The sequence below is a fragment of the Aspergillus sydowii genome, assembly GCF_001890705.1.
Source record: "Aspergillus sydowii CBS 593.65 unplaced genomic scaffold ASPSYscaffold_5, whole genome shotgun sequence".
NCBI classification, from domain to species: Eukaryota; Fungi; Ascomycota; class Eurotiomycetes; order Eurotiales; family Aspergillaceae; genus Aspergillus; species Aspergillus sydowii.
Genome location: NW_024467863.1, coordinates 988,400 through 1,013,333, shown reverse-complemented (window position 1 = coordinate 1,013,333; position 24,934 = coordinate 988,400). Strand labels below are relative to the sequence as shown.

At 50.9% G+C, this 24,934-nt stretch overlaps 9 protein-coding genes across 9 annotated transcripts; 5 read left to right on the top strand and 4 right to left on the bottom strand.

The window, feature by feature from the left end:
• Positions 1 to 312: 312 nt before the first annotated feature.
• On the top strand, positions 313 to 2,283 carry hsp60 (chaperone ATPase HSP60; the record flags this gene model as incomplete). Its single annotated transcript, XM_040852178.1, has 3 exons — positions 313 to 423; positions 531 to 672; positions 767 to 2,283. 3 exons carry the CDS (start codon positions 313 to 315, stop codon positions 2,281 to 2,283), a joined length of 1,770 nt encoding a protein of 589 aa, XP_040702587.1.
• Positions 2,284 to 2,820: 537 nt separating this feature from the next.
• On the bottom strand, positions 2,821 to 6,874 carry ASPSYDRAFT_58009 (uncharacterized protein; the record flags this gene model as incomplete). The annotated part of the gene is made up of 10 exons (XM_040849463.1): positions 2,821 to 3,323; positions 3,392 to 3,495; positions 3,571 to 3,698; positions 3,748 to 4,116; positions 4,168 to 4,791; positions 4,907 to 5,069; positions 5,130 to 5,336; positions 5,396 to 6,507; positions 6,569 to 6,779; positions 6,843 to 6,874. 10 exons carry the CDS (start codon positions 6,872 to 6,874, stop codon positions 2,821 to 2,823), a joined length of 3,453 nt encoding a protein of 1,150 aa, XP_040702586.1.
• Positions 6,875 to 7,768: 894 nt separating this feature from the next.
• On the bottom strand, positions 7,769 to 9,231 carry ASPSYDRAFT_89513 (putative mitochondrial carrier protein; the record flags this gene model as incomplete). Its single annotated transcript, XM_040852177.1, has 2 exons — positions 7,769 to 8,922; positions 8,994 to 9,231. The coding sequence occupies 2 exons, from the start codon at positions 9,229 to 9,231 to the stop codon at positions 7,769 to 7,771; spliced, it is 1,392 nt and encodes a 463-aa protein (XP_040702585.1).
• A 234-nt stretch (positions 9,232 to 9,465) lies between these two features.
• ASPSYDRAFT_177655 (putative F-box protein (Pof7)) lies at positions 9,466 to 11,544 on the top strand. Its single transcript, XM_040843472.1, has 2 exons — positions 9,466 to 10,058; positions 10,128 to 11,544. Exons 1-2 carry the CDS (start codon positions 9,672 to 9,674, stop codon positions 11,343 to 11,345), a joined length of 1,605 nt encoding a protein of 534 aa, XP_040702584.1. The 5' UTR covers positions 9,466 to 9,671; the 3' UTR covers positions 11,346 to 11,544.
• Positions 11,545 to 11,829: 285 nt separating this feature from the next.
• Positions 11,830 to 14,348, top strand: ASPSYDRAFT_58006 (putative ATP-dependent RNA helicase (Hrh1); the record flags this gene model as incomplete). The annotated part of the gene is made up of 2 exons (XM_040849462.1): positions 11,830 to 13,941; positions 14,004 to 14,348. 2 exons carry the CDS (start codon positions 11,830 to 11,832, stop codon positions 14,346 to 14,348), a joined length of 2,457 nt encoding a protein of 818 aa, XP_040702583.1.
• Positions 14,349 to 15,350: 1,002 nt separating this feature from the next.
• On the top strand, positions 15,351 to 17,144 carry ASPSYDRAFT_152386 (uncharacterized protein; the record flags this gene model as incomplete). Its single annotated transcript, XM_040842183.1, has 1 exon — positions 15,351 to 17,144. One exon carries the CDS (start codon positions 15,351 to 15,353, stop codon positions 17,142 to 17,144), a length of 1,794 nt encoding a protein of 597 aa, XP_040702582.1.
• Positions 17,145 to 17,827: 683 nt separating this feature from the next.
• On the bottom strand, positions 17,828 to 19,331 carry ASPSYDRAFT_202392 (60S ribosomal protein uL16). The gene is made up of 3 exons (XM_040843817.1): positions 19,103 to 19,331; positions 18,709 to 18,884; positions 17,828 to 18,619 (listed from the first exon to the last, which is right to left on the bottom strand). The coding sequence occupies exons 1-3, from the start codon at positions 19,145 to 19,147 to the stop codon at positions 18,175 to 18,177; spliced, it is 666 nt and encodes a 221-aa protein (XP_040702581.1). The 5' UTR covers positions 19,148 to 19,331; the 3' UTR covers positions 17,828 to 18,174.
• A 227-nt stretch (positions 19,332 to 19,558) lies between these two features.
• Positions 19,559 to 20,299, bottom strand: ASPSYDRAFT_78748 (60S ribosomal protein eL30; the record flags this gene model as incomplete). Its single annotated transcript, XM_040850971.1, has 4 exons — positions 20,041 to 20,299; positions 19,925 to 19,962; positions 19,733 to 19,849; positions 19,559 to 19,652 (listed from the first exon to the last, which is right to left on the bottom strand). The coding sequence occupies exons 1-4, from the start codon at positions 20,111 to 20,113 to the stop codon at positions 19,560 to 19,562; spliced, it is 321 nt and encodes a 106-aa protein (XP_040702580.1). The 5' UTR covers positions 20,114 to 20,299.
• A 3,438-nt stretch (positions 20,300 to 23,737) lies between these two features.
• ASPSYDRAFT_45171 (coatomer subunit zeta) lies at positions 23,738 to 24,798 on the top strand. Its single transcript, XM_040846985.1, has 2 exons — positions 23,738 to 24,161; positions 24,229 to 24,798. Exons 1-2 carry the CDS (start codon positions 23,800 to 23,802, stop codon positions 24,467 to 24,469), a joined length of 603 nt encoding a protein of 200 aa, XP_040702579.1. The 5' UTR covers positions 23,738 to 23,799; the 3' UTR covers positions 24,470 to 24,798.
• Positions 24,799 to 24,934: the final 136 nt, after the last annotated feature.

Below are 24,934 nucleotides of genomic sequence, written 5' to 3'. Positions count from 1 at the left end.
AAGAAAGGTCCGGGTTTACAGATCGTCGTTCCGACAACCCGAGCACATTCCCTCGGATACGCGCCACGTGACCTTCTAGGAGCTTCTGCTGCCAAGAAATCCGGAGATGGAGAGAAAGGTCTGGAAAATTTTCGAGACTTTGGCTTCATCTCTCACCTTCTTTCTCCTCATCTCTTATTATTCTCCCCATCATCCCTTCCTCTGAATCCGTTCTGCTCCGGGAGCTTTGATCGGACAGACTTCTTTGTGCACATTAATATTCGCTTTTGGCATTGTTTTAATTGTTCTTTTTCTCACTTCCTCCCTTTCAACATGCAGCGAGCTCTCTCTGCCAGGACCTCGGTCCTCTCTGCTGCTTCCAAGCGCGCCCCCTTCTACAAGCCTGCTGGCTTCAACCTCCAGCAGCAGCGGTTCGCCCACAAGGTAGGTTCAATTACAACTAAGGCACCAATTGATGCCGCGCAAGCTCTCGATCGACCTTCCGCAGGTCCCCGGGCGTGAATTGACACCAAGGTGCTAACCATGGGCAGGAACTCAAATTCGGCGTTGAAGCTCGCGCTCAGCTCCTCAAGGGTGTTGACACCCTTGCTAAGGCTGTCACATCCACTCTTGGCCCCAAGGGTCGCAATGTCCTGATCGAATCTTCCTACGGCTCCCCCAAGATCACCAAGGGTACGTTACCCCTTTAGTCATCATCTGCGACCCATCCTTCTACAACGAAAACATCAGTAGTCAAGCGATTTCGTATCATAACTGACTTCAATAGATGGTGTGACTGTTGCCAAGGCCATTCAGCTCCAGGACAAGTTCGAGAACCTCGGTGCTCGTCTCCTCCAGGATGTCGCTTCCAAGACCAACGAACTTGCCGGTGACGGTACCACCACCGCTACCGTCCTCGCCCGTGCCATTTTCTCCGAGACCGTCAAGAACGTCGCTGCTGGCTGCAACCCCATGGATCTCCGCCGTGGTATCCAGGCTGCTGTTGAGGCCGCTGTGGACTACCTCCAGCAGAACAAGCGTGATATCACCACCGGCGAGGAGATTGCCCAGGTCGCTACCATCTCCGCCAACGGCGATACCCACGTTGGTAAGCTCATCTCTACCGCCATGGAGCGTGTTGGCAAGGAGGGTGTCATCACCGTTAAGGAGGGTAAGACCCTTGAGGATGAGCTCGAGGTTACCGAGGGTATGCGCTTCGACCGTGGATACACCTCTCCTTACTTCATCACCGACGCCAAGTCGCAGAAGGTTGAATTCGAGAAGCCCTTGATCCTCCTTTCCGAGAAGAAGATCTCTGCTGTCCAGGACATCATCCCCGCCCTTGAGGCCTCCACTACTCTCCGCCGCCCTCTCGTCATCATCGCTGAGGACATTGAGGGTGAGGCTCTCGCCGTCTGCATCCTGAACAAGCTCCGTGGCCAGCTTCAGGTCGCTGCCGTCAAGGCCCCCGGCTTCGGTGACAACCGCAAGAGCATCCTCGGTGACCTTGGTGTTCTCACTAACGGTACCGTCTTCACCGATGAGCTTGACATTAAGCTCGAGAAGCTCACCCCCGACATGCTCGGTTCCACTGGTTCCATCACCATCACCAAGGAGGACACCATCATCCTGAACGGCGAGGGCACCAAGGACTCGATTTCCCAGCGCTGCGAGCAGATCCGTGGCGTCATGGCTGACCCTACTACCTCCGAGTACGAGAAGGAGAAGCTCCAGGAGCGTCTTGCTAAGCTCTCTGGTGGCGTTGCTGTCATCAAGGTCGGTGGTGCCTCTGAGGTTGAGGTCGGTGAGAAGAAGGACCGTGTTGTTGATGCTCTCAACGCTACCCGCGCTGCCGTCGAGGAGGGTATCCTTCCCGGTGGTGGTACTGCTCTCCTCAAGGCCTCCGCCAACGGCCTTGAGAACGTCAAGCCTGCCAACTTCGATCAGCAGCTCGGTGTCAGCATTGTCAAGAGCGCTATCACTCGCCCTGCCCGCACCATTGTCGAGAACGCTGGCCTTGAGGGCAGCGTCATTGTCGGCAAGCTGACTGACGAGTTCTCCAAGGACTTCTACCGTGGCTTCGACAGCTCCAAGGGCGAGTACGTCGACATGCTCGCTGCCGGTATCGTTGACCCTCTGAAGGTCGTCCGCACCGCTCTCGTCGATGCTAGCGGTGTCTCTTCTCTGCTCGGTACCACCGAGGTTGCCATTGTTGAGGCTCCTGAGGAGAAGGGTCCCGCTGCTCCTGCCGGTGGCATGGGTGGTATGGGCGGCATGGGCGGCATGGGTGGTGGCATGTTCTAAGCTGCTTAATCCATCCCCCCGTGTACCCATATTAATGCCTTTCTTGGTTTCAAGTTTTTAGAGGTTTTCCTTCGAGCGTGTCTTTGCATACAATGGGCATACCATGATATGTTTTGAGATCTCTATTTTGTATTATTTTCCTTATGTCTTTAATGTGTTATATGTCTTGTATTACTCATCCTGACTTGCGACAATACTCATCCTACTATACCTCATGTTATCACTACTCCGCACTCTTGGTTGAGCTTTTCTCTAAACATCTCTCCACTCTACCTTATTGGCATTAAAAGTCAGGGGACTCTGTATTATATCCTCCCATGAAATATCAAACATGGTCTGTTTCAGTTGAATCCGTATCCAGGCAAGCTTCACAAGCATGTAGTAGTAAATCTGGCCCTATCTCCCCCCCGTTCATAGGATTACAAAACGGAGTAATCATCTTGTTGGGTATATTGTAGCTATGGCCGTTAAAACTCAAACCCCCAACCTCGCAGACACTAGCAGTGCATTTCTGTTATCCCGCCATCCCAAAGAACTCTACGCGATATCTCTATCCCTCTCTCTCATCCCACCTGCAGCCCCGTTCGCCTGACCCCTCAACCTCTCCGCAAGCCCATTACTATGGCTATTCCCACTCGCCTCCGAAACAAGCACAGATTGTAGCGTCATTCCCTCCGACCTTCTCCCTCCTCCTCCTCCTCCCGCTCCATCCGTATTATTATTATACGTTTGTTTCTCATCATCCCTCTTCCAAAAATCCTCTTCCATATCCCTCTGATATCGCCACGAAGCAAGGTATCGGCCAAACCGACCGCCCATGCGCGACGTTTTCGTCTTGGTAGTCGATGCGACGGAGGTCTTTTCGCTTGACTTGTGGTGCAGCTTTGCTGTATGTACACGCAGTGTGGCTGTCAGTGGTAGGAAGATGAGGTCCTTGCAGAGACCAAATAGGATCTTCTGGGATTTGAGGAGGTAGTCACGGAGGCGTTCGCTGAAGGCTATCAGGAGGGCGAAGACTATCACGGCGACAGATGTTGGGCCTGTGCGGAGATGATGATATCGTTAGTTAACCTGTAAGGGTGGAAGGGCATCGTGGACGAGGGCTTACCGGCTATAACGAGCATCGTTCTTAGAGTAAGATTCTCGGGTTCGCCGCTCCATTCTCGCGCGTTGATGCCGAAAAGTGAGGTGAAGAATGAGAGGGGGAGGAAACTGATCAGAGTCGAAGGGTTAGCAGGCATGGCAGGTGGGATGGGGGTTCGTTGGTATCCAGAGTGCTCGCCTGACATAACTGTGAAGATGGTGAAGACCATGACCGCGCGCGATTGACTTTGCGTCACCTCTGCCTCCCATCGAGCTAGCCGCGATTCGTCGACGTTGGCTTGCTTCTGCTTAAGATCGAGAAGATTCTCTACCTGGATGTATGTCAGCCAGATGTCCATAGATGTAAATTTGGTGGCATACAGCTTTCTGTGCTGCGATGGCGTTCTCTCTCATCTCTGAGATATGGGTCCGGTATTCGTCCAGTCTTGTAAGGGAAGCTAAAATGAAGCGCTTTCCGTATCCTCTATACTCGAAATATTTGGCCATGTCGTTTATCGTAGTAGTTTGTTCGTCTAGTAGCTTCATGATCGTTCCCAGTTCATCCACGATATCCCGCAATTCCAGCATAGATGAGAGATCGTTACGATTCTGAAGTGCTACTTCACGGTCCCTGTCCTCCCGCTCTGAAGCAGTCATAAGCTTGCCATCCGGCGTCTTGTTGTATTCCGATGGCCTCGTGACGAATCCTCGGTTTCGGAATTGCTTGAAAGATTTTGTTGTTAACTCGGTCTATCAGGGTTAGCTTTGCGTTATTCATGGACGTACGAGGGGATTGCCCACCAGAATGCTGATCGATTCTTCAAAAATACGGAGAATTTGCAGGTCACTATGCAATGTCCTGTCGAAAAGAACTGTGACGGCGTGTAGGACAATCAGCGCAGCAAGATCACCAGCAGTCTCGAATCGGCGCGCAAGATCCCCGTTGATTTCATTGTAAATACTGTTAAACAGATTTGTCTGTTCGTAAAACTTCCCTTCAACGGTAGTCGGCTCCTGCTTAGGGAAAAACGTAACAACCGTCTTCTGATCCACAATCCAGAGCCAGAGCTGGTCGACCATGAGCACTTTGCCGTCTACGAATGTCCTGCTTTGTGAATCAGATCTATCTCCTAGTGGAATAGAATTGCCAAGTTCGTCATTGAGATTGATGACTTTCCTCGTTCGCTTCCAGAGCATTTGGTCGTCATCTCGCGCCACGGTTGATCGCAGATTAGGGTATCCGAACTGATCAAGCGTTCTTCGTATGTGAATTGGTGGCTCATTGCCCAAATACTTCCATATCAACTTCGATTCCAGGCTAGATTGGGATATCTCGTCCGGAACCGGTCGAGATCTTCCTTGCCGTAATCTTTCTTCGATGACTTTTCGACGCTGTAGTAAGTTCCAGTATGTATCCCAATGAAGCTGACTTGTGGTTAGCAAGAGCTAGTAGTAGGGATCACAGAATACATACGTAGGGAAGCTGGATAAGATTTCGTTAGCATATAGTATGACCTATCGACTATACTGTCAGACTTACGTAGAGCGCTAATTGGGGGTCGTGAGGTTCCGAGGCCTTGATGGGTGGAGAATCTAGTTTGAAATGAATACATGCCGGCCGCACATAGCGCGCATGGGGTTCCAAGTGGCGAGCGGTGATGAGGTTCGAGAACCAGTTTTCAGCGTTGACGAGCTTCCTGAATCTATCAGAGTTGTGACTAGTTAGTGCGCTTGAATCCGAGCATCAGTTGGGCAAAGCCTACAAATTCTGTTTTGTTTTGCCCTTGCAGGTCTTGGATAGAACCGGGGGTACCCAATCAGTATGGGTGTATGGGACATGTATCCAGATCATTTTCTCGGTTCCTGGTTCCGGTCTATCGAACCTCGGGGCTATCCGTGGCCGCTCCTCAGGCGTGCGTTCTCTGAACGGAACGTTGAGAAACTCGCGGTATCTGGAAGAGAGACTAGATCTATATGTATTTCGTTCTCAGTCAGACTTGCTATGCTTTGCACTGGGCACGACACTAACAGAAGATTTCTTTGGCTGGGACTAATAGTGCCTAGGTTATCAGATGCCTCATCTTCCTCTTCCTCCACATTTTCTTCAGTAGGGTCGCCACTGGAAATGCGCCGCTCCGAGTTTGAGCCCTCCGACTGGATATCAAAGTAGCCCTCGATGGGTGGCTCAGTGACATGGATTCTGGGCGATGGGTGCTGCGCAAGGAAACTCCTGCTTCTCCTGACTGAAGGTCGTGACGGGACTACCTCAAGTGGAACAATGTCCGGTTCTCGGAGGAGAGAGTCTATCCTTGAGTGATCGGCCTGTGCACTGGTCGGTCTACTGCCAAATTCACTAGGTTCGGAGTCGTCAAATGTGCTAGACGATAGCCTGCTGGATTCCTTCAACCGCGTCTCAAGACATTTCACTGGGCCTGTGTCCAAGTATTCGTCAAGAGGGGTTTTCGTGGACCACAACTGCAACGGAGACTCCCTGCTAACGCCTCTTGCCGTGTCTTCGAAGAACCCATTCACTTGAACCATGATCTCCTTCTCTGTTTGAAGCGGGACGTCTGACATTATCGATAATTCCAAGGCCGTGGCAACAGCGGACTGCAGCTCTCTGATGAAATCCATCCTGGCAGTGGCCTCCTGGCCCTTAAAGGATGCTATACCGACATGATCTGTGGCCAGAGGCAGTTCGTTCTCATGCTCAAACCCCAGGATACCCGATCGGATCGATGTGATCGGGACATGCATATCAATTGTGCTTTGGGTCTCCGTGTCGGTTATCGTGAAGACTGAATCGACAGTCTCTAAAAAAGTCCAAATCTTCATATCTGCTGATATCGCACGAAACTGGCCAGCGAGGCGTTCCAGTATCTCATGTCGGGGTTTAAACACCTCCCGCAGCTCAGGTGGTACCGCATGTTTGAGATGCAGTAGGCGCCGGATGCTTTTACCGAACTCGGGTGCAGAGAGGTAGCTCGAGCCATAGTGAGGAGTTCCGAAAAACGCGATCCCATAACAGCTTGAAAAAATAGAATCAAGAGGGTTATGTGACCTACTCGCCTTTACAAGCGCGGCTGTGGCTACAATACCGCCAGTGCTGTGACATATAAAGAATATGGGCCGTCTGCGACTCTACGGACCAATTCCCCGGTTAATAAGTAAACACAAAGGACAAGCCCATAGTAACACTCACCGTTGAGTTTCTCGTCTCCTGTAGCTTGTTCAGCAGCCTGGTCGCTAACGAATCCAGCGTGTCGCTGGCATCCGGTCCCCCATGGTCGAACAACAACACACGGGCATTTGGAATGAACCTGGGAAGTTCTGCCTTCAACCAAGGAGATTGCGTGCCATCACCGGTCCATGTGTGCTCTGGGTCGGCCCCTATTGCTGGGATAGCGACAATACTGTGAGTGTTTTAATTAGATGCTTCCGAAAAAAAAAATACAAAGAAAGCCGCGATCACTTACTCCACGTTCGTAACAATATCGCTCGTGGCCATATCGGCAGAAACACTATTCAAAGTGATGCTGATGAGAAGGAGACAGCCTTGGTATCAGCTCTACCTCGGAGCCTTATTATAAGGATGATCCTAGGGAAGAAAAGAGCGTCATGGTAGGTCATCATCTGACACACTGTTTGAGTCAAGACGACAGCAGATGACTTTGGCGACTGAGTGAAGGCTGTGTCAGCCTGTTCAAGATTGGCATTTCAGCCTCTCTTTTCTCAATGAGGGGGATGACACAAGAGCCCCCAAAACAAATCCGTCGGCCATGGCAAAGAGATCGTCTCGAACTAAGAATGGCCCCGCGCACGGATGGACGAATCTCGCCCACGAACGCGTATCCGAACGACCGGGGTAAACGCGGGATGACGGACATCGTCAACGCAGTGCGTGTCTGGCAGTCTGCGGGTAAGGCTGAGGCTGTTGCTACCAAAAGTGCTTGCGGGTGTGATTGGGGATCTGTCCTGTTGGAATGGGCATATTCTACTTCAAAACAAGTTATACTGTACTATGTATGACTGAAAATACTGGATGAGAATAGGATGTATATAGGTACTGTACAGGATATGCGATGCAAAAAAATACCGGAAAGAGACCCTCCCTTTACTTCCCCGAACGTATTGAGAAACAAAATAGTTCTATAGTCCATATCGGATGCGGTATCATCAAAAATCAGAACACCCACGCGCTCAACAAGCGAACCTGCAAGTTGGCTGAATGCTTGAATAGTAAAAAGCTAGCGGAGACTTGTCGAAAAAGAAGAGATCGCTCAAAAAAAAAATTAGATGAAAGTCGAATAATGAAAGGTGATAGAACGTTGGGAGCCTGCGATCGCACTGGGGCGCAGGCAACCGTAGGTCGAAACCACAGGCAGAAACAGGAACACGTGAGTCAAACGGTGTCGGAGTCGGTTCCATCCAATGAGGTCTGACGTCGCTCGTTAACATCTCGCGCAAGTTTCTTGCCAACCTCATATGTTGATATCATGATGGCACAAGCCGGGGCCACTTTCAGACAACGTGCCGCCCAGCCACGAAAAAGACCTGCCGTACCTTCCTCGCGGAATAGGTGCAAAAGAAACTTCGGTAATGGAAGCTGCTCTGGTTGAAGAGGTCCCTTTGGAACACTGCCCGCAATGGTACTCGGTACCTCATCTCCCATATGGCGGTACACTTGCTGGCGTGTCTTCCCGACGTCGAATGGGGTCGTCACAAGTGCGGCCAATGCGCCCGAGACGGTCCCTGCAACAAAGCTATCCAAGAAGGTATTGCCCTCCACTTCGTGGGTCGCCGAGTGAGTTGATGACCCCAAGTTATGCGGCAGTATATGCTCCCGCGCCTTTTTCCGCGCCTCTATAATGTATTTCTTCACCTCCTCATACCCCCACCAGTAAAGACCAGAAAATGGTACGTCGCGCCACATGGTAAGGGTCAGCCCCCGCCAAAGGGAGCCGTACCCTCTCGCTTGGGTCATTTGATGCAGACCCTCAAGAGTGGCTTTGAAATGTCCTGCTCCAGTACCAGGTGTCGCCTGCAAGCGTGTCCGGAACATCTCAATCGGACTGATAACCGTAGCAGCCGCTATCCTCGCAACTGCCCCTGAAACGAAAGGAACATATCCATTGGGGATAATGTGCCTAATCGGGCTCCTCTCGTCTGTGCGCAACCAGTCGTATCCAGCAAAATAGATAACATTTCCGGGTATTCCCATCATAAGCGTCGGGCTGAGTCCCCGCCAGAGGGTCAAGAAACCCTCGTTTCGAGCGATCTTCCGTAGACCGTCCAGGGTAGACGTGAATGTCTTGCGTTGCGTCTCTTCCACTGCACAATCTGCAATTGATTGCGACCCTAACGCATGTCCGCTGGGTCCAACCATACATATTTGTGAGTTTTGGCCTATCCAAAACACTTCACGGCAGCAAGCAGTGACTCCAAGGTTGGGAGGCGCATTTTTCAAGGCGGCCGTCGTGTGAGACCGGAACGGGGAGGTATTTTTAATATGTGATTGGGATTGTAATCGAACGCGAACGACATCTAGGGGGGTCACTGGAAAGCGGTTAGCTCATATTCTCTAAGATACTGGAAGCCATGGAGCGATAATAGGTCTAATTGCCTACCTAAGAGTCCGGTCAAGACGCTACCACAGGTCGCCGAGACCATCTTCTGCGAGATAGAGGCATCACCAACCGCGCTAGCATTGACTGTAGAAGCCGACCCGGTCCCAGAAGTAGCCGCCATGAAGGTGTCTTCTGCAGTGTTCCATGTCTCTGCCGAGCGGCCTTCAGGTTCGACGCCGGTGGGATTGTTGGAGCGATATCGGTCCCAGGAAGTACCTTGAGTGCCCGAGTCGGACATCCAATCGACGGCGCGGTCTCGATCAGCTGGCGATCCAAATATCAGACAGAAATGTTGTGATCTCTTCTAACTCATCGAGGGCATTGAAAATGTGGAAGCGCGATCGGTGACTGTGACTCAAAACGCAGCGATGATGTTGGAGAAAAAGAATGTTCCGGCTCGGTGGCGTTCGGATTCAAGATTGCCGGAGATAAGCGCAGACCTTCACCAACCTAAACTGCTTCCCGACACTCACCGGCCGCCTTATACTTGTTTATTGCTCAGGATGTTCGCCGTTCTATGAGGAACAATGGATTCTATAATCTCAGTCTAGACCACAGTCTTTTCTATTCTTGACGATTTCATCAGTCTCCTAGCTGCGTGTTCGCCCTCGCCCCACCGAAGCTCGCTTATCAATCGGTGGACCTTGCACCTCCCAGTGCGCAACAGCTTTATCGACTATGGAAGACAACGCGGAGCTTGAGTCTTTCCGACGCCAGTGGCGTGAGGAAGTTTCGCGGCGAGCAAACCCCAATGCAGCCGAGCCATCGCAGCCGACTACTACAAGACCTGTCGCTCCTCCACCCCGTCAATTTCCCCCCACCCGGCATGAAGCGTCTGCGCGCAAGGAAGACGAAGAGGAAGGGCCGATACCATACGATCAGACCCAGATAGTACAAGGGGTTGACCGTCTGTCTCTAAATAAACACAACGACGAAGATGCCTTCCATTCACGGGAGTCCCAAGACGAACCAACATCGGCTCTAGAACATTTTGAAAGAGCGGTCGAGAGGGAAGCGGAAGGAAATCTAGGAGATAGCCTCCAGCTCTACCGCAAAGCATACCGAGTGAGTAGGGGTATTCCTTTCCCACGAACATTAATCACGGGGTTTTATATTGACCTTCACTTTTCCCAGTTGGATGCCGCCGTCGACAAGGCGTACAGGAATAAGCATTTTGCAGGCGCGTGGAAGAAAGCGCCACAACCAAGTACGCACAGCGAGCCTACCAAAGCGGCGCCAGTTGAACAGCCGCCAATCGTGCCAACACCGGAACTTATCAGTTCATTTGCGAGTGCGCCGATTCCCACGGCGGACCCCATATTTGAAGGCGATCCTCGTCCTCCATGTCCCATTGCGCATGTTCCATCTGAAGTCATAGTCGAGATTTTGAGTCATGTCGCTCTGGCCGACCCAGCAGCGTTCTGCCGAATGGCACTGGTATGCAAAAGATTTGCTTATCACTTTGCACGTGAACAGCATATCTGGAAACGTCTGTGTCAAGGTGCTGGATTCGGCTTCAAGTCAATGCATTACTCGTTTGCGTGCGATATCCACGGCAACCCTGAATATACTTTGGTGCCTCAAGCTCGGTATACACCATTTCCCAGCGATATTCCAGTTCAAATCCCAAGCCCACTGTCTTCGTGGAGTGAAGTTTTCCATTCTTTTCCCCGCATCCGCTTCACAGGTATATACATCAGCACGGTAAACTACACTCGCGCCGGTGCAGCGTCCGCATATTCGAATATCTCATGGAACAGTCCGATTCATATCGTGACTTATTACCGTTATCTCCGCTTCTACCCTGATGGGACCGTCATCTATATTCTCTCAACGGTGGAACCAGTTGACGTTGTTCCGCATATTAACAAAGCAAACGTGACAGCAGCACGGGCAACATCCCGTAAGCAGAATCCACGGACTGCCCCTGACGTGACAGCCTCAGCTCTTGAACCGGTACCTGCTGTCGCAATGGATGCGTTGAAGCGCGCTCAATGGGGCCGATGGCGTCTTTCAAAACCAACGTCACCAACGGATCCACCTGAAGAAACCGAATATTCGTTCCCGAGTAAGGACAAATCGGCCACTGCCCCTGACCCCAGAGATCTAGTGATCGAAACAGAGGGCGTGGGAGCACCCAAGTATGTTTATGTTCTTCATCTAGCCCTTCGCTCGTCGACCGCTCGCCCCGTCAACAGTAATCCGGCACTTCCCAACCCCTCGAAAAACACCAAGCTAGTCTGGAAGGGGTACTGGAGCTACGACAAACTCACAGATGACTGGGCGGAGTTCGGGCTGAAGAACGACCGCGCGTTTGTGTTCCGACGTGTCAGAGGCTGGGGCATGAACTAATGGCTTGCGACGATCATATTTCGCCAATATGACACTATCATTTATGAAAATATGACGATATGTATATATATGTATATCGAACGCCTGGTTAGACATCGGTATAGATTCCGGAAACATGTTATAAGGCTATAGATGAAAAGCACCATAGTTAAATTGTGACAGCAATATACCAAATAATAAGCCTTTCCTTTCCGAATCTATTAGCAAAAGAGAAAACAAGACGCGAGTGTTCTAGGCATACTAGGTATACTGTAGTTGCGGAGACCCTGAAGGCAAAAGCACCGGAAATGCCAAGATCCGACTTATCGATAAGATACCCGGGGCAGATTTCCGCCTAAATTTTTCGATGGGGCTTCGGATTCAAGACATCCAGAAATCAACAACCAAACCAAGGCGCAGAAAAAAAGATCGCACTGAGTGATAGTATATTCGCTCTATTGGAGTACATAGAGGACAGCGATTGACACAATCCATTAAATCTGTCATGCCGGAGCGGGTTCGCACCGTCTTCGCCGACAAGGACGAGGCACCACCAGCACCTGTCGCGAAACAAGAAAAGTCAACAGAGACGTCGGAACCCCGCAATTCAGACCGCGCCGAACAGAGGAGCCTCGAAAAGTCTAGTAGCTCGAAGAAGAACAAAAAAAGGAAGCGCGAGGAGCTTGTCGAGGGACAGCCTCGAAGGGAGAAGAAGCCGACCGGGTCGCAAACCACTGATGGTATTCAGAACGAAAAAGGTGAAGAGATAAATGGGGCTGGACCTACTACGAAACGACCGAAAGATCAACAGAGACACCGGGGCCAGAAACCGAAGAAAAATCACCGAGTATCTAAAGACGATGAGAACGGGGGAAAGTTTGCCTCGCTAAAGAAAAAAGCGCAAGCGCTCTATGAGATTCGCAAAAACCTCCCTATCTTCGCTCACGGTGATGAGATCCGGAAACATCTTCGCAAGAACGATGTTATGCTCTTGATTGGTGAGACTGGTAGCGGCAAAAGTACGCAGATTCCACAGTTTTTGGTGAACGAGTCGTGGTGTCGGCCGACGAAGACGACTATTGCCCATGATGACGGGACTCAAAAGGAAGCCCTGGTTGGTGGGTGTATCGCCATTACGCAGCCTAGGCGTGTTGCTGCGATTTCGCTAGCTCGGCGTGTTGCGGAGGAGATGGGGACGCCATTGGGCTCTTCGTCGCCCGCGAGTACAGTTGGGTATTCCGTGCGATTTGATACGTCTGCTTCGCCGAGCACGAAGGTGAAGTTTTTGACGGAGGGAATGTTGCTTCAGGAGATGTTGCATGACCCCTGGTTGACGAAGTACAGCGCAATTGTTGTTGATGAAGTCCACGAGCGCGGAGTGAATGTTGACTTGGTTATGGGGTTTTTGAGAAACTTGGTCTCCGGGGAAAAGAAGGGGAGGGGAGGTGTGCCACTTAAGGCTGTGGTTATGAGTGCCACAGCTGATATGGAGAGCTTACAGGGGTTCTTTACAGAAGGCTTCCATGGTCGTCAATTGAAAGACAGCGAAAAAGAATCGAAGGACGGTATCGCCGTGTGTCATATCAAGGGCCGCCAGTATCCCGTCAAAACGATATACTCGCCGGAACCGGTGCATGATTTTGTCGATGCAGCGCTGAAAGTTATCTTCCAAATACACTATAAAGAGCCCATCCCAGGTGATATTCTGGTTTTCTTGACTGGGCAGGAGACTGTTGAGTCGTTGGAGAATTTGGTCAACGAGTACGCTACAGGGATGGATCCTTCATTGCCAAAGATCCAAGTACTTCCACTCTTCGCGGCGCTTCCACAGGCAGCTCAGCAGCGAGTCTTCGCTCCAGCGCCGCCGCGCACCCGCAAAATCATCCTGGCTACGAACATTGCTGAGACATCCGTGACAGTGTCTGGTGTGCGGTTTGTTGTGGATTGTGGAAAGGCGAAAATCAAGCAGTTCCGAACCCGACTGGGCTTAGATTCGTTGCTCGTCAAGCCCATTTCAAAATCAGCCGCCATCCAACGTAAAGGTCGTGCGGGCAGAGAAGCCCCCGGTCAATGCTACCGATTATATACGGAGAAGGACTACCTCGCGTTGGATGAGGTCAATACACCAGAAATTCTGCGATGTGACCTGAGTCAGTCTATACTCAACATGAAGGCCCGTGGCGTTGACAATGTTATCGAATTTCCGTTCTTGACAAGACCTCCACGAGAAGCCTTAGAGAAGGCCCTCCTTCAGTTGCTCAGCATTGAGGCTCTCGAGGAGACTGGCAAGATCAGTGCGATTGGGTCGCATATCGCTAAGCTTCCACTCACACCAACCTTAGGTCGGGTGTTGCTTGCGGCGTCAGACTTTGGCCCAGATTGTTTGATTGATGTGATAGACATTATATCGTGTCTGAGCGTGGAAAACATATTTCTGAATACTACATCAGAAGAGAAGAAGGAAGCGGCCGGAACAGCGAGACGCGATCTATATCGGAGAGAAGGTGACCATCTTACGATGTTAGCGACTGTACGAGCCTACGCATCAGAGAATACAGATCGGAAGGCATGGGCTGAGCGGCATCTGGTCTCGCATCGGGCGATGCAGTCTGTCATGGTAAGTTTCTGTCAATTAAGGGTATACCCGCATGTGCCACGGCTAATCATCGGGATCTCCAGGACGTCCGCAAGCAACTTACGGCTCAATGTCGACAAGCCAAGCTGCTTCCGAGTTCCACCGAGTCGCAAGGCTCAGACTCATCCATCCGAGAGCCATCTCCTGGCTTGATCCTGAAAAGCTTCCTGCGTGGGTTTTCCACGAATGCCGCCCGTCTCGTCCCAGATGGTAGCTACCGCACCGTTGTGGGGAACCAGACGGTGGCGATTCACCCATCCAGTGTCCTGTTTGGTAAAAAGGTGGAGGCGATCCTCTACAACGAGTTTGTCTTTACGAATCGCAGCTATGCGCGAGGGGTGAGCGCAGTGCAGATGAATTGGGTGGGAGAGGCCTTGGCTGGGGAGTAATAATGGCGCATTATTTCGCATCACAATTAGCGAGCGAGTTGTAATTCAATAGACGCTTAGACACACATAGAGAAGCTTCATTCTCAAATATTAGCAGGATAATCGATACTTGGCAGTCTGATCTCGAGATGACGTTTCGTGCTTGCATAGGCTGGGCCACTGTTTCAGGCCGAAGATCGGAAGCCTGTAACAATCGACTCACTGCGGATGAGCGAGAAGAAAGTCTGTTCCAAGTGCTGCGGAGAAATCTCCAACTCCTCGCGTACCGTAAAAAGTACGGATGCTTCAGTGGTGGAACAAATGGTACCAGTCCAGTATCGCCGCAGTCGTCTGGATGACATGTCATGGACAACAGTGGGATGACCTGGACCACGATAGATAGATAGATAGGGAGCGAGAAATCAGGCTATTTTGTGCACTTGTATCGCGCTGTTCTATTCTTACCTCAAAGACCGGGACACCCAACAAGGGGAGGATCTCAGGATACTGTGTTCTGTTGGGCTAGGGGTCTGGTGACTGGGAATGTCTTGCATCATCCGCAAACAATCATCACCACTTCTGGCAACACCACCTTCACCACGTCTTTAGCCCTGTCTTTGTTTCGACTTCCTCCCCCTTTCTTCCATCTCATAATTACCTGTCCGAATGCCAGCTGGGTCACTGTTTCACCCATAACGCCACGTCCTGTCGAATTCCCGCCCGACTATTGACCGCTTGGGGCGATCTAATCTCGCCCACCGATCACCGGCTTATCGGGCGGCCTACCGTTAGTCTGCTGAGTGACAAGTCGCTCTCATTTATCTCATTCTCACCTCACCTTGGGGGCTTGGATCTCGCGATTTGCTTTTTCTGCTTTATATTTATCAAAGGGACCCCTCCTTCTTCGTTTCTATCATTTTACTCTTCTTCCAACTGCCGACCATAGCATTATACGCTTTCACGCGCGGATCCACCGCGATCGATAGACACTCCTCATCTTATCTTTGAGTCTCCAAATAACCCATGGCTTTTCGTCTACCACCCCAAGTTCCTCGCCGTCGCCCTTCCTATTCTACTCCTCAACGCCCCGCCCTTGACGTCCCTCAATCTCAATCCCTCTCCGAACTCCGCGAGCACGAATCTACAGAATGGGTTCTCTTCTCTCCATCCCAGCCCTCTACCACCGCTCGCACTCACACGACCTCCACTGAGCGTACGACTCGCACTGTTGGAGCATCGCGTCTTAGTGACTTCGGTTCGCTCGATACGAATACAAGATCTGGGCGGGATAATGAAAGCGAGGGTGATGGCTCGCTCGATGAGCCACTAGACGAAGATGGAACAGAGCTGGACAGTCTAGATGACGGCCTTCACGCTTTCAGGGCACCTTCCCCGGCCCCTGAGTCTAGTTCACGATGGGACCAAGGCACTCCTGCACATCTTCCTGCACACGACGGATTAGGGAGTTTCGTCGCATCCAGCCAGCCCGTGCAGAACCAACTATGGCAACATGAACAGTACAATCCTAATCGAAGACCGGAGCTCGCGCATCGACGACGCTCAAGTGTGCAACGTCATTTAGACGCTATTGCTAATGATGATGAACAAACTGATTCTGATCGAGAGCGTTGGCAGCGAATCGAACAATGGAGGATGGACCAAAGTCGTGCTCTCCTTCATGAGATTGAAAGGGCTACACGAAGGCGCCGCAACAGCCGTCTAAGCGGATCGAATGCGGAGGCGATCTCTCCAGCTAGACAATCAGATACACCACCCAGTGTTCGGGCGGTGACTCAAGAGCAGCCAACAGCTTCTGGCGAACCCAGAGTGGACGAGGATGAATCATTCTGGCAACGCATCACTCGGAAGGTCATCCGTGATTTGATGGGTATTGACGACTCAATACTCTCGGTCATATTTGGTGAATCCCTACCCGAGACTGACGAAGACGGCAAATTTAAAGAGCCCGATATGAACTTACAGATGGATGAAATACTGAACCGGGAACCCGACACAGCGACCGGTGACCAGGATCGATGGGAAACGAGGCTCCTTCAACGCATAGCCCGAGAGCTAGGAATTCTTGTGAATCAACTTTGCGAACACCCTGGGGCGTTCACGACATATCTCAATATGTCCAATGATATCCCTAATCAGTATGCTGGGATACCCTTGAGCAGCTTGCCAGAAGAAGGCCACGCCCTCCCTTCAACAGCAGCACCTGTTGCAGAGTCTACGCGGAACAGCGATTCAGTATTAACACCACAATTTCTACCAACTCTTCAAGACCCGAACAGGGAGCATGCAGCTGAGTGGGGTATCGAAGACGAGCTTCCAAGTCGCTCTACGGAGTATTTAGCCGAGTCCGCACGCCATCAGCAAGAGAAGGAATATTGGGAACGTGAACTCGATATCATGATGGTATTCCGCTACCTCCGGAACCGCTTTGGTCGCCGCCCCAACAGTGCCGACAACACTACAAACACACGTCGAGCTTCGCAAGATGCATCTCGTCGCGCCGCCATCATCCGTCAACACCATCCGCTTGTCGCGCGAGCACATTCAAGGTCACAGGCACAAATGCGTCGCCAGTCACAGTACTCAGGACCCACTGGCGTCTCGTCGCCCGTTTTACGCCAACACATCCGCCGTCCCAGCTCCAGTTGCGCCAGCCAGAGTGCAAAGATGTCGGCTATCTCTAGCCGTCGAACTCTCACTGGCTCGAGCCGCAATTACTGGGATATTGGAGGGAGTGTGGATAGCGGGAGTGCTATCGCCCCAGCGCCTCCCGGTATCGGAGCTTGGGGTGACGTGTGAGCCTTGAGACGGACCACGCTCCCGAATCATACTTGAAGATCTTAACCCGATGCTGGCCATCACCATATAATTATTCTATATATCCGGGTCATTTCTCCATCCATCCATCTATTCCCCATTTATCTTTACCGTGGTTCTATTCTGATCTTATTTTTTGTTACAATCCGGGCATCAGTTCTAAACTCATGATATCTCAATGATTCTCTCTTTCTCTACAATGTACAGCCACTCTTTGGCTCTGGTTTATTTCCTCTCTGAACGGATCGCTTTTGGGGACTAGACGGGAACCATCTAGGCTTATACATTATATATACTACTGTACACAGCAACCTCACATGGCAATAAAGCACGGACATGGCGGGTGTATGTAAAGGCGTGGTTGTTTCACATGACATAGGGCATATGGCTAATACTAAGACTCTGCATTTGCCTATGTATATTTACTAGGTACAACTGGATTTATCTATTTACCCGATCACATATCTTGACTCCCAGACTTGTAGAATAGTGCACACCTAGTCATCTAGGGAAAAAACGGACCTGGCCGTTTGTGGCTGGTGGCAAAGGCTAGAATCCGGGCATTGTTGATTGAAAATGAGGCATAGATTGAATGTTGCTGGGTTCAGTTGGTTTGGACCGGAAGACGGCGTGGTGGCCTAGATAAAGTGAGATGGGAAGAGAGAAACGCTGCGGGATACGATTAGGTCCCAGGCTATTGGGGAGACGAAATGTTCGACGCCTTGTTATCGCTGTTCGCCTGAGATACTTGGGAGAGATCGAGCCCTTCAAACTATGCATGTTTAGCTGGAAATTTGACTTCCTCGCGCATATAGCTACTACATGTGACTGATATTTCAGGGAGCAAAGCGGTGCGACCAGATAAGACACTCTACTTGTTTTTGGCGAAATACAATTTTTCTGTGGCGGACGACTACTGGTTCAAAGCGTAGATGAGGATGTGGAACATGAACGATTATTTATTCTGCAAGATCCCTTTCCTTTTCAGTCCTAACGCTAACGTAACAAACATCTAAGCCTCAGCGGAGTAGGCATCAGGGAAGCGGCGCATGTTGTCCTCGATGAGACCGTGGCCACGGAGGAACTGGACGTAGGCACCGTCCTGCTTGAGCTTGCCCTCCTGGCGGAGCTGGACGTAATCCTCGCGGCGGACGGGAGTGAAACCCCAGTTCTTGGAGACGATGATCTTTTGGCGACCAGGGAACTTGTACATGGAGCGGCGGAGAGCCTCGATGGCGGTGGCACGCTGGACGTCACGGGTACGGACAGACAGAAGGATCTGGCCGATGTTGACACGGGCGACAGTGCCCTGGGGCTTTCCGAAAGCACCACGCATACCGGTCTGAAGACGATCGGCACCAGCGCACGACAACATCTTGTTGATACGGACGACGTGGAAGGGGTGGACACGGACACGAAGGTGGAAACCTTCCTTACCGGCGATCTTCACGAGGTACCTGGAGTTCCTTGTTAACTTTCTTTCCTTTCATTTCTTGTTTTTCCGACCCTTCTTGTCTCGTTGATCGGTGGGGGTCGGGCAGCATACTTGTTGGCACAGATACGAGCGGCTTCGAGAGCCTCGGAGGAAAGCTGTTCATATTCGTTGGAGACGAGGTGAACGCAGCAAGGGAAGTCGTCGACGTTGGCCTTCTTACGTCCCAGATCGTAGATACGGATCTTGGGGTCGGGAACACCACGGTTGAACCGGGACTTGGGGTAAGGCTAAATTGAGAAAACCATCAGTATTCCATCGCTTCCATATCACAACTCATCAAAGATGGACAACAAAGGTCTCATCCATGTGATCTCTCGGGCTGCCTCTCGTCGTCTTTTTTTTTTTTTTTTTGGCCTTCGCTCATCCAGCGCATCCCAGGCCCACAAGCGAGACCGCCCTCGAAATCCACACAAGGAGACCATCAAATCTCGAATATCGCACGCACCTTGTTCTTGCAGTAGCGGTAGCAGCGGGCGGGACGGCGAGCCATTTTGACTGCTGTTGATGCAAACTGGGTGATAGGTTTGTCGAAAGGGTGGTGTCGAGGAGCGAAAGAGAAGGGGATTCTTTACTGGAGGCACTTTGGCTTGATTTCCAATCAACTCCCGCTAACGAGTGGCAAAACCCTAAGCCCTAGCTTCTCGGCCAATCACCGCCCAGAACGGATATGACGCATTTACGCATTTGTCAGATTTCAAAGAACATCGGAATGTTTCAAGTACAAGAGTTACTCCGAGCGTGACTATCGTTTAATTTGTACGGCTAAGTGTATTTCCTTTACTAGTAGAAAAATAGCCTTTAAGTTTTGGATTTTTTATATCGTCATTATCTAAAACATCATGATGTACTGCGTTTAAGCAGACACCCATCGTTCAGACATAACCGATCCCAACCCCCATCGCTTACTGGCTGGTAAGGATGTCGGAGTCACCAGCATCAAGGACGGACATGGTGGAGCAGCGGTAGAGACGACCGCAGGCAGTTCCCAGCTCGATCTAAACCTCATTATTAGCTACCCATGTTCTACCGAATCGAGCCGCATATAGCGGTATGTATTGAACGAAGTAACACTCACGTTGTTGCCAGAGAAGTGGTGAACGGGAGTCTTGGCGAGCATAGCGTAGTACTCGAGCTCAGACTTGCGGAGGGGAGGAGTGTTGGCGGCAATGATAACCAGCTTGGCCTTGCCGGACTTTTGGTGTAGTTAGTATCCCTCTCGTTCCTCGCTTCAATTCGTATATTCGGCAGTCCAGTTGTCAGTACTCACACGCAGGGTCTTGATGGTGGTCTTGTAGCCAAGAGTGACTATAAAATCGAGAATCGTCAGCAATTCAGTTCCGAAGTGATGATATTGTTGGCAACCACAAAGTAAAATTCACATACCCTTTCCACTCTTCATCACAAGCGCCAGGCGCGAGGCGATGGTGTCGCCAGCCTTCTTGCTCTTAGGGGCCATCGTTACGCGATTGAAGTGTTGTGGATGTGATGAAAGAAACGTGCGCTCCGGCCGTGTGTCTTCGTTGGGATGAGGTGCAAAAAAGACGGTATCGTGATTTTTTGTGGGTTTGGCGAGGGCCGGATCGTCGTTCCTCCACTTCCGAGATGTTTAGTCAACGGCCAGAATCCGCTAGGCTGCTTTCGGCCACTTTCTTGGTTCTGGCTTATGTAAGTGTATCTTACACGTTGCTCCATGGTTAATGATGGCTGGAACCCATGATGCAAACCTCAGTGGCGCAGTTGCTATATCGGGACCAGGATGATGGTTGTGCTGTACCCATCGCGATCTGACTGGGCCACCCGTCATCTCGAGGACGGCGCAAGGATGGTAGAGGGTTCGTGTGCTATCTTTATCGGCGTATCGTCGCTCAGGCAAAGGGGCCGTTTGGCCCAAAACGGTCTCGTGTCAACATCGGGGTCGATCACAACGGTTACCATACGAGGCTGAAGAGGACTGGGGTGGATGCATTGGCGTTGGCCGGAAAGAATAAGCAGTATTCACTGCCCAGTTTCCCAGGAGATTTATCATCAAGAATAAGATTGTCATCAGCAAGAACGCGGCCCCTAAAGTGTTGTGTAGTCGGTAAGGTTACGGATAAGAGTATCGTTGCCGTTTCCATACGGGGCTGAGGAAGATTGGCCCATCCCTCAGAATAATTTATTCCGTCGCGCATCCATGCTGGCTGGAGTTGTCCCTAACATCGCAAATTTCCTCCTCACGTCTGATATTTCGCTTCTTCTATTCATTTATTTGCGTTGAGCTTCTTCTTTCTACGTATTGAGGGTGGCGAGACTTTGCCAGCCATCTTACAAAGGCCTCCCCCACCATAATTAGTGGTAGCCCGGACCACCACTCCCTCCGTACTGTGTTTTGACCGCTATTACTCTTGAGACACCCTTCCCTGAAACTTTTCAATTAATTTCCCAGCGTTTCAGGGTCTCGATCTCCAGGACTCTCAAATCTCAACAATCTTTTGCTTCCCCTATTCGAGTCACTCTGCAGCCAACCTTCGTTTCGCTTCTCCGCCAGTATTCGGCTTCAAGATGTCTGCGACGCCTCGGAAGCCTGGCTCACCAGCCAATGCCAACAAATCCGCCTCAGACTCAACAACGAATGGCACCCCTTCGCGAGGTCATACTAGGTCTCCTACTACAACATCAAACGGCCTGTCCCGGTCTCCGTCTCTCCGCGGTTCGACTCCCGTATCCGCACGAGCAGCTGCCAGAAAGCCTAACCGCTCATCCAACCTAAGTATGTCGAGCGTTCCAAAGGTTGCCGCTGATCCGTCGGAGGAAGAAGCGCGCGCCCAGAATGCGGCGCTTATCGAGGATCTAAAAGAGCAATTGCAGAAAGCGGAGACTGCTTCTGAACAGTATCGCAAGCAACTTGGTGTGCTTCAGATGCGCCTCGACGAGGCCGTCAGCGAGCAATCGAAGCTGGAAGACCAGGGCCATGAGAGAGACAGCAAAATCGAAGCACTAAACGGCGAAATCCGTGACCATGTTCGCCAAATTCGTGACCTAGAACAGGCGCATGAATTGGAGCGGAATGCCATGCTCCAGGAGAAGGAGCAACAAGCAAGCCGGGAGGAAGAAATGCAGGCCACTATCCAGCGCCTGAAAGAGACCGTATCTCAGAAGGACATGCGGATTGGTGCCGACGGCGATAAAAATGTGTCCCGCTCTTGTAAGAATCCGTCTTTCGTGACTTACTCCTTGTGAAACTAGAACTAACAATTTTTGCAGCCAGTTTCCGCAACCGAGCCTCCCCGGAAATTGACGGACAATTTGCACCTTCATCTCAAATAGAACGGAGCCCCTCGCGGAATAACTCCAAATTACTCTTACAGAAGGATAAACTGATCGAGTCTTTGCGACTCGAGTTGGCCGAGTCTCAGATCAAACTTGTGGAGATGGAAAACAAAGGTGGAGGTCGACAAAGGGAGCTCGAAAAGGAGCTGTTAGAAGCTCGCATGGCGAATGCTCGTCTGATGGAAGATAATGAGAGCTACCAACTACTCCTCAGCGAGAGAACTCTCAACGGCGATTTCGCCAAGGGTGATTTCATGCGGGAAGTTCATCCTGACTCTTCAGACAATAAGGAAGCCGGTGGCGGCTTGGGTTCATTGGCCGATGAATTGGAATCTGCCGATGCTCGACCTGAGCCCGACGATAACCGCAGACTTGAGGCAGAGCTCAAGGCGCTTAAGGACCAGAACAAAGCCCTGACGCTGTATATTGAGCGGATCATTAGCCGACTCTTACAGCATGAGGGATTTGAGCATATCCTGGATAAGAACGAGACCGAGCCCTCTGCCAAACAAGGCGGCAGCGATAAAGATCTTCCCCCCACGCCCCCAGAGAAGGATGACCCGAATCAGCAAACCTTCCTGCAAAGAGCTAGATCTGTTGTCTCTGGCCAAAACACTAGGCCCCAACCACGCTCCCGTCCAACCAGCATGATGCCACCGCCTCCCCCAGGTGCTCCGAATGCCCACGAGAACCCTCAAACAGCACCTAGCATCCCCTTGAACCGCGGTCAGTCAGTACGGGCTGGCCATCGTCGGACAAGGTCAGAACAAACAACAGACTTGGGGGCTGCAGTTGTCGTTGGCCAAATGTATCGCGGTCGCAACTCTGGTGGCCCTATGAGCCCCACTATGATGAGCTCTCGCAGCACTTTTACCGGGCCAAGTTACGGACCAGGACAAATGTCTTCCAGCAGCCGTGCGCCTTCGCTGTCTAGCCAGCCAGAGCGTGACCATTTAAGCAGCTCGGCGAGTGTGTCAAGTGACCCTCCTGGCGACACAGCGTCTACCGGGGCGACTTCCAACTCTCCTCGTTCGAGCAATGGCATGACAAACTACACGGGAGCGGTCATGACCCAGAGCAAGCTACGACCGCTTCGACTAGTTAGTGAGTCCAAGGCTGCTGAGGATGAGGAAGCTGCCCGAAAGAAGGCGAACAGGGGAAGTTGGATCTCATGGTTCAACCGCCCAGGTTCGAGCGAGGCTGCGCAACAGTGATCTATTTGGCTCACCTTCTCCAGTTTTCATGACACATGATTTTTCTATGAACTTCGTCCCTTTCTCCATTTTGTCTTGATGGCCCTTATGTATTTGTCTCATTTTATAATGTGAAGACTGCCGCTGTTGGATCCTGGAGATTTGTTTTGTAATTGAACTACTGAGATATCATCATGTTTGAATACCCAAGTTTTACTTTTACGCTTATCATGATGAATACGCTTGTTCCCCATGTTCATGTCACTTTTCCGAAGACGACTTTCCACTTGTTTATGCAATTATGTATCTAGTGTACGTATATAGGCCGTTTCCTCTCCCAAGAGCGGTACTTGAGATATTCTTAACGATGGCTTATGCCTGAAGTATAGCCAGGGTGCGTCGAACTTACATACAGCTTGATGAATATAACGAATCTTCTCGTAATAGTTTAATTTCCTTGAGATACACCCGAGTTCGAGAATTGAGGCATTCGTTGGCTTGTTGACTGAAATAGTATAGCGCGGAACAACATTGGCGCGGCTTCCGAATTGCGGACAGCTTGACAGTAAACGGAGGAGCTCCTCAAAACGGTTACTCGCTCACTCACCATATCAAACCCTCTCGCGTCAATTTCTTCAAAATGGGATCTCTTTCTTTATTCTCCGTCAATGCAGTCCTTGTGATGTCCGCCGATGATGGCTCTCGCATCTTCGCAAAGTACTACTCACCACCTCACCCCCCAGCCGGCGCTGCCCCCAATTCCACCGATTACCCCGGAGCAAACCCCTACCCGACACTGAAAGAGCAGAAGGCGTTCGAGAAGGGCCTCCTCGAGAAAACCAATAAGCAGACCAGTGATGTGATCCTTTACGACAACCGGATTGTTGTGTTCAAGCTGGAGAGCGATGTGATGCTCTACGTGGTGGGCGGTGCCGAAGAAAATGAGGTGCTCCTGTATAACGTTGTTTTGTCACTGCGAGATGCGTTGGGAATATTATTCAAGTATGTTTTCTTTCTGCCCATGTCGGGGTTGGGATATGGAGGCGGCTAACCCATTCTCTTGTTTTAGGGGTGCTACGGATAAGCGCACAATCGTTGAGAACTACGACCTTGTTGCCCTGGCCATTGACGAACTTATCGACGACGGTATCATCCTTGAAACGGACCCCGTTCTGATTGCTTCCCGTGTTAGTCGTGCGCCCCAACCGGACGCACCAAATCTCAAGAGCATTGATCTTTCCGAACAAGGCCTCCTTAATGCCTGGGAGCTTGGAAAGCGGCGCCTGGCGGAGGGTTTGCGACAGATGTAGGCTGGGGAGGAGAGATAGAAGGCCTTGTTACGAATGTTCCTTTACTTGCACGAACATTGCATGGACGTTTTCCTTTATTTTATGCGATCTGGCTGGGTTTGGCGCGGTCATATGTGTGCTGTTCGTTACTGATTCATGATTGATACTATATTTACACTATTACTTTTTCTGATATTCCTTGCCAGGAGCGAGAGGGCTCTCTAGAGATACTCCGACTTGTTTTGCAGTGTTATGTTGGGCTAGGTAGAGCAAAAGTCCATGGACATTATATTTATTTTAAATATAAAACTTACTCATCCAATCAAAAATGGCGATTTATGGAACTGGAAAGAAACGTTAATTTTCAGCCCTTCCAGAACCCTAGTAGGATGATTCAGAATGAGTGGGAATTGCCCCGCATACGTCACGCCCTTAAGAATATCGGGCTCTGCGCAAAACTCTTTGTCTTCTCCACGAAACAGCTTC

Bases quoted from the DNA above. Each gene is read 5' to 3' on its own strand.
- ASPSYDRAFT_177655 (XM_040843472.1), top strand. From the start codon at position 9,672: ATGGAAGACAACGCGGAGCTTGAGTCTTTCCGACGCCAGTGGCGTGAG. The intron at 10,059-10,127 runs GTGAGTAGGGGT...CACTTTTCCCAG, and splicing joins TCTACCGCAAAGCATACCGA to TTGGATGCCGCCGTCGACAA.
- ASPSYDRAFT_202392 (XM_040843817.1), bottom strand. From the start codon at position 19,147: ATGGCTCGCCGTCCCGCCCGCTGCTACCGCTACTGCAAGAACAAG. The intron at 18,885-19,102 runs GTGCGTGCGATA...TTCTCAATTTAG, and splicing joins ACCGCTACTGCAAGAACAAG to CCTTACCCCAAGTCCCGGTT. The intron at 18,620-18,708 runs GTATGCTGCCCG...AAGGAACTCCAG, and splicing joins GCTCGTATCTGTGCCAACAA to GTACCTCGTGAAGATCGCCG.
- ASPSYDRAFT_45171 (XM_040846985.1), top strand. From the start codon at position 23,800: ATGGGATCTCTTTCTTTATTCTCCGTCAATGCAGTCCTTGTGATGTCC. The intron at 24,162-24,228 runs GTATGTTTTCTT...CTCTTGTTTTAG, and splicing joins GCGTTGGGAATATTATTCAA to GGGTGCTACGGATAAGCGCA.